The sequence below is a fragment of the Nilaparvata lugens genome, chromosome 9 (genome assembly GCF_014356525.2).
Source record: "Nilaparvata lugens isolate BPH chromosome 9, ASM1435652v1, whole genome shotgun sequence".
Lineage (NCBI taxonomy): Eukaryota > Metazoa > Arthropoda > Insecta > Hemiptera > Delphacidae > Nilaparvata > Nilaparvata lugens.
The window spans coordinates 10679861-10701361 of NC_052512.1; the positions used below are offsets into that span (position 1 = coordinate 10679861).

General features: G+C 36.3%; 1 protein-coding gene across 2 annotated transcripts in view; it reads right to left on the reverse strand.

The window, feature by feature from the left end:
* The window catches only part of LOC111051870, a 206794-nt gene that overhangs the window by 117044 nt on the left and 68249 nt on the right, over nt 1-21501 (reverse strand). Inside the window, exon 7 of one of the 2 annotated variants that reach the window (XM_039435478.1) lies at nt 10826-11015. The exons of the other annotated variant lie outside the window; for it this stretch is intronic. Coding sequence (XP_039291412.1) covers nt 10826-11015 — 190 coding nt within the window. The remainder of the gene's footprint in view (nt 1-10825; nt 11016-21501) is intronic. 2 annotated transcript variants of the gene reach the window in all.

Genomic DNA, 21501 nt, shown 5'->3' on the forward strand with positions numbered 1-21501 from the left:
CTCATTGAATGGAATCATATCATTGAAGTCCAAGTATACCTATACGAAACAATAGCGTAAGTAGATATTCCATGGTATAGGGGAGTTTTATGTCGCAACTTTTACTGTTATCCAATACGATTATTGTTGATTTTTACTGATTTGAACGTGTAAGAGTGTATGAACGGCACAATCTGATAACTACCCAGCGTCATAAGCTTCACGGAAATAACTAAGTGTGCTATCGGCTTGAGATAACAGTAAAAGTTGCGACATAAACGCCCTATGCCCTATCCATGGATATCTACTTATGCTATTGTTTCTTCATGATTATACTGAGGAAGCAATTTCTGTTTGAATATGTGTGGTTTGTGGATATATATTGTGTTGGATGGATCTCGAAACGGCTCTAACGATTTCCATTGAATCAGGAATATAGTGGGTTTGCTACAAAAACATTATTTTGGAACAGGTCTCAACTCTGAGAGAATTCGCTGAAGTTTGAGAGAGGATTATTGGTCCCTCAAGTAGCAGCTGATCAGAAAAAAGTTTCCATAGTCTGTTGAAACGTGAGAGAGTGTGTGCAAATGAAAAAGATTACAATAGCTGCAGTTGAGTCAACAAATTGGCAACTAATTAGTTTAAAACATTACAGTATTCATGGAACATCTGGAAGAATAGATTCAGAAAGTGACCGGACTATAGAAGAAATTTAAAATCGATCTCCCCAAACATATGGTAGTTGAATGTAATGTTTATTGTGGGGTGATAGAAATGGGACTGATTTCTTCAGCTTCTATTGTATTGGTTCTTCTGTCGCTCTATATTTGTACGCAGCCATGGCCTTGAGAGAGCCAGTTGCACTGTCTGTTAATTCATTATCCGGACCAAATACACGAGAACTAATGAGAATCTATTTTAAAAAATTCTATTTGAAAAAACCCTGCTCTGATTAGGGATGGGTATCGATACATCGATGTTTAAAAACATCGATGTTTCAACATCAAACATCGATGTTTTTTTTAACATCAATGTTTACTGTTCTATGTTTTTCACTTATCAATGGTTTTACCTAGACATCGGTCATTCAATGTTTTTCCCAACAAAAAGGAATTTTTCAATCAGGCTCTCTGTATTTTTATGTGAGACTGTTGGATACTCTTGAAGATTTACATAACTGTGGCCCTTGTCAAGGTTAGATACCCATTTAGAATTGAATAAGAGGTCAAATTTTTCGTTTCTTAGGAAGGAAGAGTTTTTCTTATCACAAGTGCTTTCCTCAACACGTTTAATACCAATTATTAATCTAGCTCTGGAGTAGAGGTCCTCGTATAGTATGGAGTGTGGATAGCCATAAAAAACACTCAATTCATTCTCATTTCCTAAATAAAACTATCAGGTATTGAATGAATACGATTATGAGTAACAAAGATTGCTAAATTTAGCTTAGGATGAAATTCCAAGACAGAATCTTCGAGGATATCCCGAGAGGTTTCTGACTCAACTATGAATGACAAATTCTTGTGAACTATAATAGAGTTGATGTATCTTTCTAGTCACAACCTGACTTCAATTATTTGAAAGACTTTTACTTGAATACCAAGTCTAAATTGCTGTAATTCCAGTTAGCAACAGTTGAAATATTGAAACAATAGCTCCAGATAAAATTGTAGTCGCTTTAGGAGTTTTTTTAAGTATTTCGAGATTTGACAAAAGAATAAACCGTCTTAATTTCTGTGCCAAAGAAGATAATTTTTAATAAAATTTAGAATTTAGAAATAGGCCGACACATCTAGAAAATACCTGAGTCTATACCTATTTATGCAGGTGAACGGGCTAGAGTCAAGAAAACTTCAATTAATCTTGCCATGCCTGATTTAATAGGTTTATACTATAGAAAATCACTACAATTTGAAATAATTGAAAAATACAAACAGTTTCAATAAACATTGGCACTAAAATCGAACAACAGAAACAACAATTTCATGTTACTTTGTTGACATTCTTCATCTGATTCGGGGGCGCATTACTATCCCCGTTTAGATAGCAATACGTCACAAACCAAACAATATCAGTCATCAAATAACAAATAATTAACTTCAACATAAAATTACTCTAGCAAGAAAAGCCTGTTGAACCCAATTTCGTCGATAGTAACCCATATAACCCATTTCATAATAATTTTGAATCCCCACTTTTGATTGACATTCTCGAATGAACCTTTGTTTCCCTAGACCTGTCGTCTGAACGGGTGTCTTGAAGCGGTTTACATAAAGTTGCGGAACCAAAGGGGTGGTAGTACAAGAAGTTGGTTTGGGGACACACATGAACCGCTTAGCGGTTATTTGTAGAAACAATTATTCGTACATGATGAAGAAACACAATTAAACCTTTCAGGACATGGCACTACTAGTAAATTTAAACATTAATAAAAATAAAACTAGCTCCTACATTACTACTGAAATAAACTTATAAACCTGCCCAAAAAGGGGGAAACATAGTGACTACATCTTTACTCTCGTAGTGCTCCTAGCAAAGTGTCCTCCGGAACGTAATCTGGTCTCTCGACTGGGGAATCCCCACTACTGTATTTAGAAACAGGTCTCCTATTGGGCGAATGGAATCAATTTGACCAATCGTCGCGTGGCTTCTACAGCCTTTGGACCAAATAGTAACTGCAAAATCGGTAGTTTGTTATAATTTCAATGCTTGCTGTTTTCCAACTTATCACATTTTATGTCGCAACAAGAAGGCTAAGTTTTAGAGATAATTCCATAATCTACATTCCTCGACGACTCGGAGCCACAATTTTTAAATATCTATCATGGGAAACTCGAAGTCATGGCCGGTCATAATAGAGAGAGAAAATAATTTATTTCGCTAACTCACTTACAATAATGGCTCTAGTCTATTGCGTATTAAATTTACTATTATAACTTGGGAAAAGGCCTGAATTAAAGACAGTGCCCGGCACACTCCCCTTCCTTCCGTGTGAACCACGCAAAAAGAAATCTAATCAGGATTTTACCATAGAGGCATTCTGTATGATTTGGAGAGTCGAATTTCTGGATTGATAGTAGGATCCATTTGAAGCGGGCCCTCTTCAAAAGAAATCTCTTTAATCATTCCGAAATTCAGCAAAATGTATAACTAATTGAGATTTGTGGCAAGAGTCTTTAAAACTGTGGCAAGAGTCAGGACAAAACAATATGGGCGTGTCCACCTTTTAAGTAGGCACTAAAGACGACCGAGTATAATAATCTTGAATACTTCAATCACTTTATTGAGTCCCTGGTTATTTTCTTGGCAAACTCTAACAAGGGAAAACGTTTAAAAGACATCATAGTTTTAATTGGTTCTATGTTACTCTGCTGTTGTAAAATATGAAGTACGTTTGATCATAATAGTAAAGGATGAAACTTTTTCACTCAGCTGAATGTATTGAAATCTAACTATCATTACTATAGAGTTGAGAGTGCAATATATTTTTAACAATACAAAGCAATTCAGTAGGCAATACTATTCTACATAGACTACGATTCAAAGATAATAATGGTTGAAACTGCAACGCTAGCGAGTCATCGGAGAGCAATGACACACGCTTGATGTACATTCCGTAGCTATGAAACTTTTCTATCCATTATTGTATTCCAGCCGGAAATCTCTACCACTGAATTATATTAGTGAACTAAAATGGATTCAGTTGAACTGAATAAACCTAGATAAGATTATATTGTATTAATCACGGAAGGTAAACTAATAAAGAATAGGATATCACAAATAATATGAAATATAAAGCGAATAGAATATAAAATGAGGCCTTAGACATTATTCTTATTATTTTATGAATGGGAATATATTTTATCTATATGTACTAACTCCTAACTATGTGAATGTATAATTCTTACTATGAATGGATGAGTATTAAGCTATTGAAAATGGGTATAGTATAGAATATTATGATAAATCGTCTTATGCTAAATAACTTATTATGTATAGAGACAAGGCTATAGAGTGGCGCCATACTCACAAAACCTATCCAATTATAACTCACGACAAAAAATCTTGCCTTCAATAGACTGATCTGTATCCTGGTCGGATCTTTTTTCAACATAACTCAAGTAGTCATCTTTCAAATTGCTGTTTATGGTGGTTTCAACCGTTGAACATTTTTATTTGAGAGACATGAGCTTTTTGTACAAAATTTTGGGTGGCGGGGTCGTGTAACGATACGGTAACCGGAGAAAACCAGTCCTTAATAACGAACGGTCCCTTCCACCTGTAACTGAGTTTGCTAGAAATCTTATTAACGGCGCTGGATTGTACATGTGCTTGTAATAATACCAAATCACCCGTTTTGAAAGGTACATCGACACGACGCCGATCATATCTCTCCTTCACTCTCGTATGTGCTCGAAGTAGATTATTTCGAGCCTTCCTCCAAATCTGAACTGTTCCCGAATTTAGTCGTTCGGGGAAAATCTCATCCAACTTCCATGCATTAAGCAATGGGTGATTGGGACTATACCTAAACATAAGTGAAAAAGGGGTACACCCTGTGCTATCATGTGAAGCCAGGTTGAAGGCCAATGGCAGCCAGCTTAGGCAGTCATGCCATCTGGTTTGCGATTCTGCGTGAAAAGCAATCAGAGCGCTTTTCAAGTTTCGGTTCACGCGTTCAGCTACATTGGGGCAGGGGTAATAAGGGGGCGTTGTGATATGTTGGATTCCTAATTGGAAACAAAAATTTCTAAACAACGTCGAAGTGAAGATGGTCGCATTATCTGTCACCAGTCTTCTAGGCACAGAAAAATTAACAAAGATTGATTTCAGTGCTCTAATTACGGCTGCAGTATTTCCTTTTCTAAGTGGTATTAACCAACAAAACTTAGTAAACGAATCAACGCAAGATAGAATCTGAGTATATCCCTCAGTAGTTTTGACTAACGGGCCTACTAAATCACAATAGAAACGAGCTAATGGTTCATTGTCAAATCTAGAAGCAAGAAAACCATAATTTTGTTTAGTGGAAGGTTTACTACGTCCACAAATATCACATGACTTTACAAGTTGGGCAATATCCTTTCTAAGTCCGGCCAATAAAAATGTTCTAGAATCTTATGTGTGGTCTTTGCAAGGCCCAAGTGTCCACCAATGGAGGTCTCATGATAATACTTGAATACAAGGGGGATGAGAATTCTAGGAACTACTATCTTCAGCTGATCGCTAGTCCTAACTTCAGTAACTAGAACACCTTTCCATAAACTGTACGGGAATTGTTCTTCATTCTCATCAATTTTTTCGAGAATATCTTTACAAAAGGGGTCATTGTCTTGATGAACTCTAATATCGGTGAAGACTAGAGGGAAATCAGACAACTTCAACGAATTCACCATACTAAACAAGGTTCGATTTCAAATTTGAACTTCCTGGAGTTTCTTCGGTACTATTTCATCCTGATACATTCTTGAAAGGCAATCGGCCACTACATTTATCGCCCGGGTATGTGGGTGACTTCGAATTGGTAGGTTAACAATTTCAAAATCCATCTGCCAATTCTTCCCGTATTTTTGGGGTTATTGAGCATCCAAGTTAGAGCAGAATTATCAGTCATAATTTAAATTTGGAATGTTGAAGGTACAGTCTAAATTTTTCCATCCCGTAAATCGCCGCTAGACATTCAAGCTCGTAGGTTGAATATTTGCACTCCTGTTGACTCAGTTTCTTTGAGGCATAAGCAATAGGGTGAAAAATACCGTCAAATTCCTGAGAAAGTACAGCAGATATGGCCGTTGAAGAGGCATCCGTTTGGAGAACAAATTGCTTAGAGAAATCGGCCGTCTTCAAAATAGGAGGACAAGATATGGCCTTTTTCAACCCTTGAAAGGCTTGCTCATGAGTTTCATCCCAAATAAATTTACAATTTTTTTTTGAAGATCATTGAGCGGTGCGGCGATCTCAGCGTATCTAGGGATAAATTTATGAAAGTAGCCCACCATCCCGATGAAACGAGCGATAGCTTTTTGATTTTTGGGAGTAGGAAATTCACGAATATTCTTGGTGCGAGAAGGATCAATAGAAATACCATCTTGGTTGATCAGGTGACCCAAAAACGAAATCTGTTTTTTTGCAAATAGAGCCTTTTCCGGATTGACGGTGAAACCAGCTTCACGTAAGCAGAGCAGTACGGCCTCAATATGTGCCAGGTGTGAATCAAAATCTTTAGAGTAGATAACTATATCGTCCAAATAATGAAAGACAAACTTATATTTCACATCTCCAAACAGTCGGTCTAATACCGAAGAAAGTGCTTGTGCACCGGTAGCCAGCCCGAACGGAATACGCTTGAATTGATAAGTATTTCGCATAGTACAAAACGTAGTTAAGTGTCTACTTTCTTTAGCAAGGGGGATTTGATATACGCTTGATTCAAATCCAGTACTGAGAAGTATTTAGCACCATTGAAAAAGTGGAAGCAATTTTCGATGTTTGGTAATGGGACTGAATCTAACGACACCTTTTTGTTTAAGAAACGATAATCAACGACAAGTCGCCATGAATCACTATTCAAATTGTCTTTACTGGATTTACTTACTAGGAAACAGGGGATGAATAATTTGAGATCCCTGGCTCAATAACACCCTCAGCTAACATCTTCTTAATTTTTTCTTCAACAATTTCCATCTTCATTGGATTTAATTGATATGGGGGTCTTCTTACGGGTTCGGTGGAAGTTAACCGAATCTTGTATTCTGTAAGATTAGTTTTGCCTAATTTTTTGGATAACACATCTTTAAATTCATTAAGAACTCCTTCCAACTGGGATTGTTCAAGATGCGGTAAGTTATCAGCAACTTCTGTCACGGCGATAGAGTTTACAGGTTCAGAGCACTTTGCTTTCAATCTTCTTCGAATTTGAATTTGTAATTGGGTTTGAAACCAAAGAAATATCTTCTATTAAACAAGTCAAGTATTAATTTGGAATAACTTATGAAATCACAACCTAAAATCATTGGAAAAGGTACATCATTGGTAATGAAGAATTTGAAATACCAGCTGAAATTTTCTACCTTGATTTTTAGTATTACCGACTCATGAAGCAATAGCTGCGTGTTGTTGGCAGTTGTACAACTAATGTTTTCTTTCTGAGTAATGAGATTTGGAATTTTCGACACTAGGTTATCATAAACCTTTCTTGAAATAATCGAGCGTATGGCTCCAGAATCAATTAAAGCAACAGACCGTATTTTAGGAGACCCTAAATAACAGGAAATAAAAGGATTACATTATTGCACAAACCTCTAATCTTTCCGTGGGAAGGGTGTCTTTTTTTTCTTGACCTACTAACCCTTTTCTTAGTGCTTTTCTTAACACCATGTCGTCTAGCCCGTTGAACCCAAGTTTCGTCGATAGTAACCCATATAACCCATTTCATAATAATTTTGAATCCCCACTTTTGATTGACATTCTCGAATGAACCTTTGTTTCACTACACTGCACTTTCGTTGGTTTGTACGTTGCTTTATCGTCGGGGTACAGTACCTTGTTTTTGGCGGTGAGCTTTTACCGGTTGAATTTGGCTTGACAGCGACGTCCTCTTACGTCCCTAGACCTGTCGTCTGAACGGGTGTCTTGAAGCGGTTTTACATAAAGTTGCGGAACCAAAGGGGTGGTAGTACAAGAAGTTGGTTTGGGGACACACATGAACCGCTTAGCGGTTATTTGTAGAAACAATTATTCGTACATGATGAAGAAACACAATTAAACCTTTCAGGACATGGCACTACAAGTAAATTTAAACATTAATAAAAAATAAAACTAGCTCCTACATTAACTACTGAAATAAACTTATAAACCTGCCCAAAAAGGGGGAAACATAGTGACTACATCTTTACTCTCGTAGTGCTCCTAGCAAAGTGTCCTCCGGAACGTAATCTGGTCTCTCGACTGGGGAATCCCCACTACTGTATTTAGAAACAGTCTCCTATTGGGCGAATGGAATCAATTTGACCAATCGTCGCGTGGCTTCTACAGCCTTTGGACCAAATAGTAACTGCAAAATCGGTAGTTTGTTATAATTTCAATGCTTGCTGTTTTCCAACTTATCGCATTTTATGTCGCGACAAGAAGGCTAAGTTTTAGAGATAATTCCATAATCTACATTCCTCGACGACTCGGAGCCACAATTTTTAAATATCTATCATGGGAAACTCGAAGTCATGGCCGGTCATAATAGAGAGAGAAAATAATTTATTTCGCTAACTCACTTACAATAATGGCTCTAGTCTATTGCGTATTAAATTTACTATTATAACTTGGGAAAAGGCCTGAATTAAAGACAGTGCCCGGCACATTTCTCTTAGACTAAACAAATATTCAAATCTATGAAACAATATTTTAGATTATTGGATTTTCTTTTTTATATTTGATAAAATATCAATCTCCATTGATAACGTAGAGTCTGATTACCTACAACTACAAACAATTTATTAACTTTCAGTTTTGTTGCTGCCAATCAATAATATTCCTTTATTGTTAACTACTTTTTAAAAACTCTGTCCCTTTCTTTTACATGTACATGGGAAAGGAAATTGATTTCACTATCTGAGTTACTCTAAGGATATAATAATCTTCCATAAAATGTATGGCAACACGTCGATGTATTTAAAACATCAATGTTAAAAACATCGATGTTCACTGTTCGATGTTTTTCACTTATCGATGTTTAGGAGCAGAAAACATCGATGTTTTGTCTTTCGATACTCATCCCTAGCTCTGATTAATTCTCATGAAATTCGATCCTGATTGAAATGAACAGGCTTTTGTGCTACTGGGCCTGATATTTCCATGTTTCAATATCAGCTAAAAACTGAATAAAAAAAACAACATAATTCTCCATCAGCTGCTCCTATTCCCTTCCATGATGTCATTACATGACACAAGACAAACCTATTGATATTGATAGATCACAATACTAAAGTTGTCAATCCTATTATATTGAGAGAGCAATTTCTGTATATGGTTATATCGTTATGTATGTCTAACAGATTTCAAAAACAGCTCTAACGATTTTCACGAAATTTGGAACATAGTAGGTTTATGATATAAAAAATCGATTGCACTAGGTCTCATCCCTGGGAAACTCGCTTGAGGACATGAAGAGGATAATAATTATTCATTCTTGGAAAAACAGATGATAATTTCGTTGTCTGTCGATAACAGAAGATATTGTGAGTGCCTGTGTAGGAGAGAGATAGAATTATGTCCAGCTGTTGAATCTAGAAATTTTAATCGACTTGATCAAAATAATCTGATTTGTTGACATGACATGATATAACATAATAATTTTCAAAGTTAATCATTATTTTACAGTTTCAAGTGATTAGTGAGTGTTTTTTGTTATTCAATTTGGTCTGTAAACAATCTAAATCAGAGCTTTTCTGTTTTCAAATGTTGGATTGAAATTGGATCTGAATTCAAGTGTATGGAACATAACCTACTTTTTGGACTATTCATAGTGTGTAAATCAAAGTTCGGGGAAGAAACAGTTCTGGGCTGTGCCTGTTTGTCCTTCCCCAATCATTTTAAATAATTGTGTTCTGTTTATCAATAAAGAAACAACAAGCGAAGCTTGGTGCCCCTATATTTAAGATAGGAATTGAATTGAGTCATATGTTAGTTCACATCCCTAAGCTTTTGGTTTCAAGCTAAGATCAAAGCAAAAATCATATAATGGAAGTCAATAATCAAAGTGATTGAATAAACTCTATTCAGATGTATGCAAATTCATCCCACTTTAATATTTTTGTTAGTAGAGTTTAGGACATGAGGAATCAGCCACAATAAATGTTATACTAACTATTATGAATAGACTCTTTTGTATGAATGGACTTCCATGAAAAAAAGTATCAGTGGATTGGCTGCTTTCACACTTTTGAATAAGTGAAACAAAAATTAAGTGTCATGCTATGCCAAAAATTTTAGAATAAGCAAGAGATCCATGGATACGAGAGTCATAAAATTCCGAATCAACTTAATTTGACTTTAATCTTCAATTGCATCATGCAAAAGCAAAAATAACATGATTACTGCTTATTTGATAACTGTCAACGGGCAATATCAATTGCCAATGAATAAATTGAGGTCGACTCTTAAGCCCCGCCCAATATTCTACAAAATTCTCTGCAATTGGACTACTATTCTGCAGAGCAGTTCCAGCACATCAATGATTATTCAAATGATTTGACTCAATAATTCTCATGTCAAGTTGTAGCCTAACCTCAAAAACGATTATAACAATTTTGTAGAATTTAGATTATAAATGTTTCACAAAAATAATCTTATCTTTTTATTCCCGTGGCGAATCACGGGTGCCCTGCTAGTATAGAAGAAAATAATAAAGAGCTGGTTGCAGAAAAGAAGGTTGAATTTCAATTTTTTTGTGTAGTTGAGAAGTTGATATTGTGGTAATAATTCATATTGAATAAGAAGACTAAGAATTGTCAAAAACCACAAATTTATTGAAGTTAGAAAGACCGTTTTCGATTGTTACTCCATTGTCAATCTCTGATATCGATATCTCTGAAATCTCAGATTGACAATGGTCTAATAACCGAAACCGGTCTTCCTAACTTTCAAATCTGTGGTTTTTGACAATTTCCCAGTCTTCTCAATCAATTAAATTTTAATCGTGATTATTTTCACGAGAACCAATCAGAGAAGCCGTCTTTTCAAAACCATCTTCTCTCATTGGACCTCAACGACACTCTCTTGGAATAATCACGGTTAAAATTAAAGCGGCTTCTGTGCAACTGGGCCAAAGATTGTATATTGTAATCATTCATACCGTCTCAGTTCCGTTTTCGTAGTGTTCACAATTCCATATGCTTCTTCCAACTATTGTGAACATTTTTTCAAACTCCTCATCACTGAATTTCGCAATAACTTTGCGATTCTGGTCTGTTACAGGTATATTCCATATTTTGTAAACCTCTGGTCTGAAAGGTGCCGGATTCCAGTACTGAATCTTCTTACACCTGGAAACAATGGAAACATTCAACTGGAATATGCAAACAATGGAAAAATTCAACTGAAATATGCAGAGAATGAAAAAATTCAACTGGAATATGCAAACAATGGAAATATACAACTACAATATGCAAACAATGGGAAAATTCAACTATAGTGAGGTCCACGTTATAATGGCAGTGAAGAAAGATAGAAGAAAAACGTTGCCAAGTCTCCACATTTTGCCACTGAGTATACACAGCTGTTATTCAATTCAATAATTATAATTTCCTTGATAAAATAAACAATTTAATGTCAAACCAATCAAGAATATATGTTTTTTCATAATTTGATTCAAAATTTGCTTCCATAACTGAGATCAGATTTTATTTTATACAAACCTGAAATGGAGGCTATTTTAATAAGCTGTGATACACCAATCTGAATTTCAAAACAACAGAAATTAAGTTATTTGGTAGGTATTCTATTCCAATTTTTTTTAAAAATAAGAAAAGAATAGAGATCCTATTGAAAATAAGTAATTTCAATAAAAAAAGTTCTGAAATAACATTCAGTATTAATTATACCGGTACGAGTAGGTCTAACCTATTTTGTGTAGGCTAACTGAAGCATGGATGAAGTCTAGGATGGTTAGTTACCTACTTTTAAAATGTCATTTTTCAGGTTTTATAATTTGTGTTTCTCATACGGTAGTGTCTAAAAATTATTTAATTGTTTCAAAAATACATTTTAAATCAATTATACGACTTGTGTACTGAAGTATTTTGATAGAATGAAGAAAAAAATGGCGGCTGAGAATTCATTGTCTCCTTTTGTACAGTCATTGTCAAAAGTAAAAATTGAATATTCTGGGATACAGACATCGCAAAGCTCGAGAGAGATAGCGCTTTTTGTTTTGTTGTATGATAGAAAAGGACAGCAACAGTATTGTCAAACCTAAACTGCCATTATAACGTGGATCTCACTATAGAATATGCAAACAATGGAAAAATTCAACTAAAATATGCAAACAATGAAAAATACAACTCCATTGTACAATTCAGTGAGGTCCACGTTATGATGGCAGTAGTCAATTAAGATTGGTGTTGCTATCCTTGTCTATCATTCGACAAAGCAGATAGCCTCCTTAGCTTTCCAACGTTTTCAGATCGATTTCAAACATTTTAGAAATATAATTGATTTACAAAATATCCAATCTCAATTATATAATTTTATTATCAAATCATAAAAAAATATATTCCCGACCTATGAACTATAACTGACTATTTTTCAAAATTGATGAAATTTGAAGAAAAATCAATTTGGTGAATTTTTTGTTTTGATCTACAATATCTTCCGATTGTTACCATTTAGATGTTTAATACGAAATCCCTCTGGGTGTATTTTGTTTCTACAGACTGAGATCAGGTAGAGCACTCTTCCTCATAAAGATTTCCATGTACAACTGACAACAATGCTCCTTGTATTGTGAGAACACCTAATTTTCAGCTTCAACCATCATCACCAACTACATTGTCCCCACATTGATATTTCGCACAATGACATAAGTTCATGAGTTATGTTCTATGAGAATCCCCCGTTAGATGCACTTCATTGTAGTATATCCTATTGGAGAGGCACCCTTAAGGACACCTCAAGGATTCACCATTAGAGAACAAAAATACGCCCATGGGATTTAGAAGTTCACATCTAAATGGTAACAGTCGGAAGATATTGTAGATGAAAAACTAAAATCATCAAAATCGATTTTTCTTCAAATTTCACTAATTTTTGAAAAATCATAACTCAGTACTCATTGGAGATAGAGGGTCCCAATGATCTCATTAGTAGCTATATATTACCAATCCTGGCACACCTGTGCCAGAACCGGTGGGAAGTCTGGTGCACAAAAAAAATTCCAACCCACCTACCTAACCTAACCTAACCTAAACTAAAGGTCAAGGTGAAGGTCAAGATCAAGGTCAAGGTCAAGGTAATGGTCAAGGTCAAAGTAAAGGTCAAGGTCAAATTTTCAAAAAATTGAAAAAAAATTAATAAAATTGATAATGAAAAATTGAAAACAAATAAAATAAATCAGAAGGCCTCCCACCCACTGGAGTGTATATAATTATAGTGTTCACAACAGTGGGGGGACCAAGAGCCATACAAGACATCTCCACACTTTCAGTTTTCTAGGACCCAGTGTTTCAGCACACAGCTACACACTTCTCTTCGTGAAAAAGTATCCCAGGACATACTGCCACCGTTTTGATCCCAATATAATAGTATAATTATGTTCAATGTAACTAGCAATAACTTGCTGATTTTTATTCCTCGAATCCTCTTCACCCACATTTAGTAATGTAGAAAGAGTGATCATTCTATAGAATATACAAGGAGATTGAATATCCAAACAGTAATGAGATATCTCTGGGTAGCATGTATGCTTTCAAGAGTCTCAGATATGAATCCTAGATGTGAACAACCATTGTATCACAAGGATATTTTTTCTAGTTATATTGAACATAATAGCATTCCATAGTATTCAGTCAGTGTTCAGTTACTGTTCAGTCACTGTTCAGTTACTGTTCAATCACTTTTCAGTCACTGATCATTCACTGTTCAGTCACTGCTCAGTTACTGTTCAGTCACTGTTCAGTCACTGTTCAGTCACATGACTAATGGCCACACCCACCAGCATTAGGGGCGTCAATGGGGGGGACCTATCACTCTAGCTCAAGATGGTCATGCAGGACCTGTCACTCTACATGGTCATGGAGACCTCTATCACACCAGATCAATATGTCCATTGTGGACCTACTAGATCAAGATGCCCATGGGAGACTCTAGATCAACATGGCCATGCTGCTCTAGATCAAAATAGCATTGAAGATAGATATTTTCAATGACTCCCACTCCACCTCCTCTGTGTTAAGATATAACTTATTCAACATGGACATTTTCAGACCCACCTCATCCAGTCACATGACTAATGACCATGCTCACCGTCTTTCTGCCAGTATTCAACATGTCTGTATGGCATGGTTGGGTCATCCACTCAGTGGTCAGTCAGTCAGTTCAATTACTGATCAGTCACTGTTCAGTCACTGTTCAGTCACTGTTCAGTCACTGTTCAGTCTCTGTTCAGTCACTGTTCAGTTACTGTTCAAGCAGTGGCACTCGGCTTAATAATGTTTTTATAGCTAAACTATATTTAAGGAGATGGTAGGTAATAAGTAAACAGTTTGGAATACAATTAGCTCTTCATTGATCAATTCATCATCTATTTCATTTTAAAGTTTACTACAAACAGATATAAATATGTTCCATAAACGAAGTTGTTCACTATATTGAGTATGCCAAAAGTGATGTATCCAAGATGTTTCTCTCCTTGGCCCATGTCAAGCAGGTGATGTCCCAGGTAGTAGACTCCTTTTCCTGCACTAGTCCTTGGCAAGTCCTCCATGTTGATTTCTGATAGTCTTTGGATGATATTCAGTGATACCTCTAGAACACTTTTTCAGACAGAGACAATACCATGTCATTGTTGTTGAATCACCTCACAACCTCTTAACTTCAGGTAATTGATGCTCCTCTGAGTCAAAAGTATAGGTGTAGTAGTATTTTTCACCACTACATCATCCTCCTCTTCCTCCTCCTCCTCCTCCTCCTCCTCCTCCTTCTCCTCCTCCTCCTTCTCATCCTCTTCCTCTTCCACCTCTACCTCATCGTTCTCCACCATATCAGATTCCTCTTCTCATCTTCTACATGATCCTCATTCCTCTTCAGATCGAATGAGAAGATTTATGATAAATTTGTCTCACCATAGTCACCCCACTTTGAGAATAGGAGTAACATCTTCTCTATTGTTCCAGATACACAGTTGATCCACAAAATGTCTGTTCTCCACAATGATTCCAGCACAATGAATCTCATCTGCTATGTATCCAATATATATTCATATTTGTACAACATTATGCCTTAATTTATTACCAAGTGTCTAAGGTGTTGCTGTTCTCTGCTTTCACTAGTGAAGACCTTTACCGACCTTTGATCTCTGCTGTCTTAAGTAAAGACCTGTATCAACCTTGGTTTCTGATGTCTCAAGTGAGACCTTGACCTCCTTTCATTGATTTTTTCTTTGATGATTGAATTTTTTGTTTCTTCCCCTTCTTAGCTACCCTGCTGACTTCCTTCAGTGATCTTTCCATCCCTCCCCCAAACTTTGCCTTAGCCTTCTTGATGTTGGTGACTGCTGGTGCTGCAGCTTTTTCCAACACCCCTGCATCTTCAGATCCCACTCTGTCCCAGGCTCTCTCTGCCAAGATGCTGTCTGCTACTCCTATGCTTGTTGTATCACAACTCTTGGAATAGGAAATATCATGCTCCTTGCAAGCCTGATCAAGTTTGTTGATTCCTGGATCACCTTGTGCTAATCGCTTCTCAAGTTTTGTTCCTGGTCCACAGTTATGATAGCCATGGATATGAAGTTCAACTGGTACAATTTGATTGCCTCATTAACTATTGCACCAGTAACGTTCTTGATAGCTGACAAAACTACTCTTCCTCTATAGATCTTCTGACTTTTCTCCTCATGAAAATCATGCCTTGGAGCAATAGATCCTCTCCCAGTCACTTGTCTCTCAGAATGTCTTCGACTGCCATCTCTGCCATCATCCAAAAGGCGTTTGATTGTATTCTTATACTTGGCTCTGTTGTAGTTAACGATCTCACCTCTTGAATCATTGTTCTGTCTGTGCACACTGGTCCAGTTCATATTTCCATAGACCTGTCTGTCAGCAGATTCAATAATGCACGATTTGGATTCTTCTTGAAAATCAACTCAGAAAGTCCCAATGTAGCTGTCAAGGTCTTTTCTCCCTCATCTTCAGGTCAGTCAGCACAATTTATCACCATTCTCTCCAAAGTTAAATACTTATTGCCCAGGTAGTAAGCATTGTCTCTCACTCTTGGCCTGAAGTGTCATCAAAATTGTCATTGTCCTTGCTCAATCATCCTCCAATGTGATCAGCTACCTGTTTCCCAGCTAGATCAGTTTGATCAGAATATTCTGAACTGTTGTACCATGACTTTCATTCAATAATTGTTCAACATTCTTATCATCATCCTGTCCATCTCCAGACAGCTCCTCATTACTACTATCATCATATCCTCTACCTATTATACTCCTTACTCTCATCCTCTTCAAATGCCTACTTTCCTGCTTCCCATAGTTGTCATCAACTCCTGAGGTGCCTGCTATTGGACTTGAAACTTCTCCAGTTCCATATGATTCAAATGTTGGTGACTCTTCATTAATGCTGGAGAGTTGGAGCTTATGTTCTGCTACCCTTGCAACAGTAAGTCCACGCCTTGTATATGTGACATGTTTAACAATTAGTGTTGTGGTGGAGTAGGAATATGTGGTGTGTTGATGCTGCTGAAGAAGAATGATGATCTGATGATGACAACATTGGCTTGGATTCTCTCTGCCTACTCTTCACACGCATGGAGTGCATTTTTATTCTAGGATTTGGATACTTGGGATGCTCTTGGATGCTCTTAATGGAGGTAGTTGTGGTTGTTGAACTGGCATCTGTTGGAGAGTTTCGACTAGGTTCACTAGTGGTTCAGCTAGAGGTTTGAAGTGTTCCACATGTTTCTCTTCTGCAATCCATCTACCCAGCATGATTTCCTCATGCCTCCTATTGATTTCACGCTTCAGCCTAGCAATCCCCAATATGGTAGGAGCAACCTCCTCCAATGTTGGCTTATGGTTTCTTTGTTTGATATACATACTGGTCAGTGTTTATCAGTATACTGAGGTCTGAGAGTTTGAGCTCAGCTATTTATACATCTTGGACCCATCCCAAGTGCCAAGTGCCATTTGACTGAACAGTGACTGAACAGTGACTGAGCAGTGACTGATCAGTAATTGAACTGACTGACTGACCAGAGTGGAAGACACAACCACGCCATACAGTGTGATGAATTTTTTAAATAGACTCATGAGAAGAGAGAAAAATTGTGATTACCTTTTAAAATGAAAGAATTTGCTAAAGGAATAGTTAGCGACCGAGCGATAAAGCTTACTTATCAGTAACTGTATATTAGATAAGAGTACCGTTCTGTACTGAACATTTTCTAGAAAATTATTCAATAAAATTATAATTATTCTGCAAATAAAGCACAAATTATTTACGAATTGCCCATTGATTTTGAGGTTACACTTTGTTTACTATCGATCAGATGTTTTTAAAACAGTTCGAACGCAGCTGACTGATTCAAAGTATTGTCAATGTCATGCCGGTTTCATGCAAGGTAAAATATCATTCCTAAAATTATAAAACTATCAATAAAGGACCAAGAATTTCGAATAAAAAATAAAATGTATGTATTATCGTTGAAATTATTTATTATTTAAGAAATTATATTATATGTCAGGTCGTATTGTAACTAACTAGGTCATAGCATGAACAGCATATTATTGATAAAATGGCAGAAATTAATTATAACAGTCTCAAACATAATAAAATTGTATAAGAATATTAATTATTAATGATCAATTCAACTGAACCACATGGTAATTAAATCTCTTTGGCAAGCCTAAGCCAATCATAGTGCATAGAAATAGCACCAAAAAGGTGATCGTTTGAAAGCAACACATGTTAATCTACTATCAGACAACAAACCTGCCTTATCATATACGCTAGCACATGTACCAAAACTGTTCAATTTTATCAATTGTAAAATTCTGTCGAATCATGCATGGTATCATGCAAGTACAAGAACATTTTTAACTCTTTTGTCAATGCTAAATTATTATCGATCTGTAAATCAAATTCTGAATCTGCACTGTATGATCACATATTTTATTATAATATATTCCAGTTTTGTTAATTCATTTTCTGAGTTCGATTATTTCTTAAGCCTGTCAATTATTGTGTCTGATACGTTCTATATCATCAAGAACCGATCGAATACGATCATTGAAATAATTGAATTAAGCTGGATATTGGAACAGGTCTAAGTGGATGTAGCGAGTGGGGTCAGATCGAGATATTTATTCTTTGTCCTTACCTGCTCATATATCAGCTTTTATCTGTTACCAACCTCGACTTAGGAGCGAACACATCAATTGTACAGCAGATGCAGCCAGAGATCATATAAATTCCTACAATAGAGCTTAAAACCCGACAAGACTCTGTTCTCGAAGTATATTCTGAACGATATTTGGTCCAAATACCGTATTTTAATCCTTCAGAACTTATTAGAGACGCAGTCCCGTAAATTATCTACATCGGGATTTTTGCTCGACCTGTATGATTTTGTATGCTCATTCTTCACAGGTAATAATTTTAAGGTATCCGTATTCAGTGTTTAGCGATTGCTACACTGCTTATAAAAAATTTCATCATTATACAATCTGTCATTAGAAGAATCAAGGGTGAGCGAGCGTTTAGGCCTCCGCGATTCCGACAATTGTATTGAGTCTTGTAGTGAGTCAATCAGTCTGGTGTACACTCAGCGTCCACACACGCAATTGCAAAATTTATAGTCTCTACACCATTGACTCAGTACAAGATTCACCATACATACGTGAGGCATTTAAATACAGCATTACATCACCCTACGTGTATTGTCCTATCCTTGGAGGTGAGAGTGACTCCCCCAGGAAGAGCTTCACATGTTTTGGCGCCTAACGTGGGGCATTGAAGAGGTGGATAATCGACTACGAGGATTATTTAGTTGCTCAGTATACTATAGCGCTGACAATGGGAAAATTTTTTGAAAAATTCATGGTTGTGAATTTCTTTGAATTTAGTATTAACTGTTCACTGTATATAAAATAACAAGTTGTACCATACCCAATTTTTGAACAGAAAAGAAATTTATCGATTGATGAATTTTTAGAGGAAAAATCGAACTCAGAATTTTATTATTGTGTTATTCGAAAATTGGTCATACTATAAGTCATAGGTATAAGAAATACCATAAGAAAGGTCATACTATTTAAGAGTATTAGGTCTACACCAAAACAATTTATAAAAAATTTATGGAAAAGAGGATTGAAGTTATTTACATTTTTAAATTTTTAAAGCATAAAGAGGGAAGCCAAATTAAATCACGGATATATTGCGGAATAATTCAAGCAGAACATTGCTGCTTTTATATAAAATTTGTGAAGAATACTAGCCCTATATAGAATTGCAGCGAGAACTTATAAGAGTAAAATATTTATAATAATAATAATAATAAATTATAAGAGACATACCTGCGTTACCGCATAATTATCCATTGTGTATCCTTTATGTTAACATCGTTTTATGTCAACGATATTGCTAATTTGATTCACTTCATCACTGAACATATTATTGAATCACACTTTTGTATTTCTTCATTGAACGAATTTTTCACACTATTTCAATTTTTGATCATTTACTTATAATCGTTTCACATAACCTCACATGTTTGCGGTCGTTTCAACACACTTGCATCGTTATAACATTAAATAAATTATGGAAGGTCCACACCGCATCCTGGAGGCCACGTCAGCGATTTCAGAGACGGAGGATGTCGCGCGGGATAAACGCCCATGCATTGCCGTTCCAGAGGTCCGGACGCCCGCATCTCATGTCATAGAACCATTGCCGCCAACCGAAGACCACACACCCACTCCTTCCGTGTTACAGATGAGTCTCATCCTAGAAGCATTAAACGATATGATCAAAGAAAGGAAACAACTGAACGAAACACTAAACAATATGAATAAGAACTACGACCAAATGAAGGAAGACAATAAACAATCAAAGGAAGAATTGAAGAAGGAAATTCAAGAGGTAAAGAAAGAAAAGAAACAAATAAATGAAACACTAAACAATATGATTACAGATGCCAAACAAGCAAATGAAAAACTAAAGGGAAGGTATGAACAGAGTTTTGAGAAATTGGATCAACGGTCGAAGGGAGCAGCGGAAGAAAGCAGGACGGTAACACGGCAAATTGAGGAGGAATGTCAAACAATTAAAATCAATATTGGACCAGTGATCGAGCCCATGCATGCGAAAGCGAACATATTTGAAGAGGAGGTCATAAAACAAGCAAGTGAACATGACACATATAAGGAAGACCAACCTACCGAGAATGTCAAGACTGAAGTCGCACCGCACCCCGCAGGATGCCGAGAGGGACCGGACGACATCGCCCGCCAAGCTGAGGATGACATCCATCAGGTAGAGGGACAGCCCGTACCATCGCGCGCAGACCACCAGGAGTCCAAGGACGTTGCCGACCACGTTGAAGAGCAGCCCGGACCGCCGACCGCAAGTATCTCCCATCCACCAAGACAGCACCTGCAACATATAAACCCAGCACTCATGAAGATAATATTTTGCAAAACAATAGAAATAAAACAAAAACCCACAACAAATCAAAATCACAAGTGAAAGTAAAAACCTATGAATCAAAACAGCAAACAAGAAGGATTGCAATATGTCAAAGAAGAAAACCATCTACTAGAGTTCATTCACACCGCCGTCATGTTAGGCTGAAATCCCACATCAAACATTGTACCAACATACAAGAAAAAAGAAAAATAGTCTCAGGAAGAATCTATTCACACCGCAGTCATGTCAGGTTGAAATCAAGCCGACTGTACACCACCATGCAGAAAAGAAGAAGATTATTTGAAAAAACACACAGACACCACCGGCATGTAAGGTTTAAAAAGATCAAACTACATGTCACCGGTAAACAAAGAAGGACAACATTGGCTGAAGAGATCTACCTACTTCGTAGGCACATTCGTTTTAAACAAAGCTTGATAAAACAGATAGTCACAAATCAGAATTGGACCTTGAATAACACCGAAATCAAATTTAGATGGGGGCTTAAGGAATAATTTTGAATTGACTGGAAGCTACATTGTGAATTATGACAATTATCCAATTTTTTCATAATCACAGCCTACCCACCGAATCATATCTTTGCAGACTAGCATCCTTTTACTGCAGCCTAATCAACAACATAACCTAAACTTCGCCGCATCTCAACTAATAAGGAAAAATTATCAATCTACTTCAAATGAAGAAATTATTATCAACTCTAAGTCAAGAAAATAAAACTACAAAACAACTCTAAAAATTACCAACCTGATCAAGCCATCTGCATCATGTTACAGTCATCACAGAAATAATCGCCTAGTTCTATCCGCACGACTGAAAAAACAGAAACAAGAATTATATTATCAACAGAAAATATTTGTAAATTAGAAATCAGATGAAGTTAGTAGTGAATAGGAGGAAAGAAAATAAACAAAGTTTATTTGAAAAAATGTGTAAATCTAACCTCGAAATACAGAATCGATAGAAAAATCTATTCAGAACCAAAGCCTGTTCGATAATTTTCTTCATCACACCAACCAATGTGTGCGAGATCATAGAGTCAATTTTAATGGAATCAAAGCAATATCGTTACTAATTATTGTAACCTATTATTTAATGTGAAATTATAAGT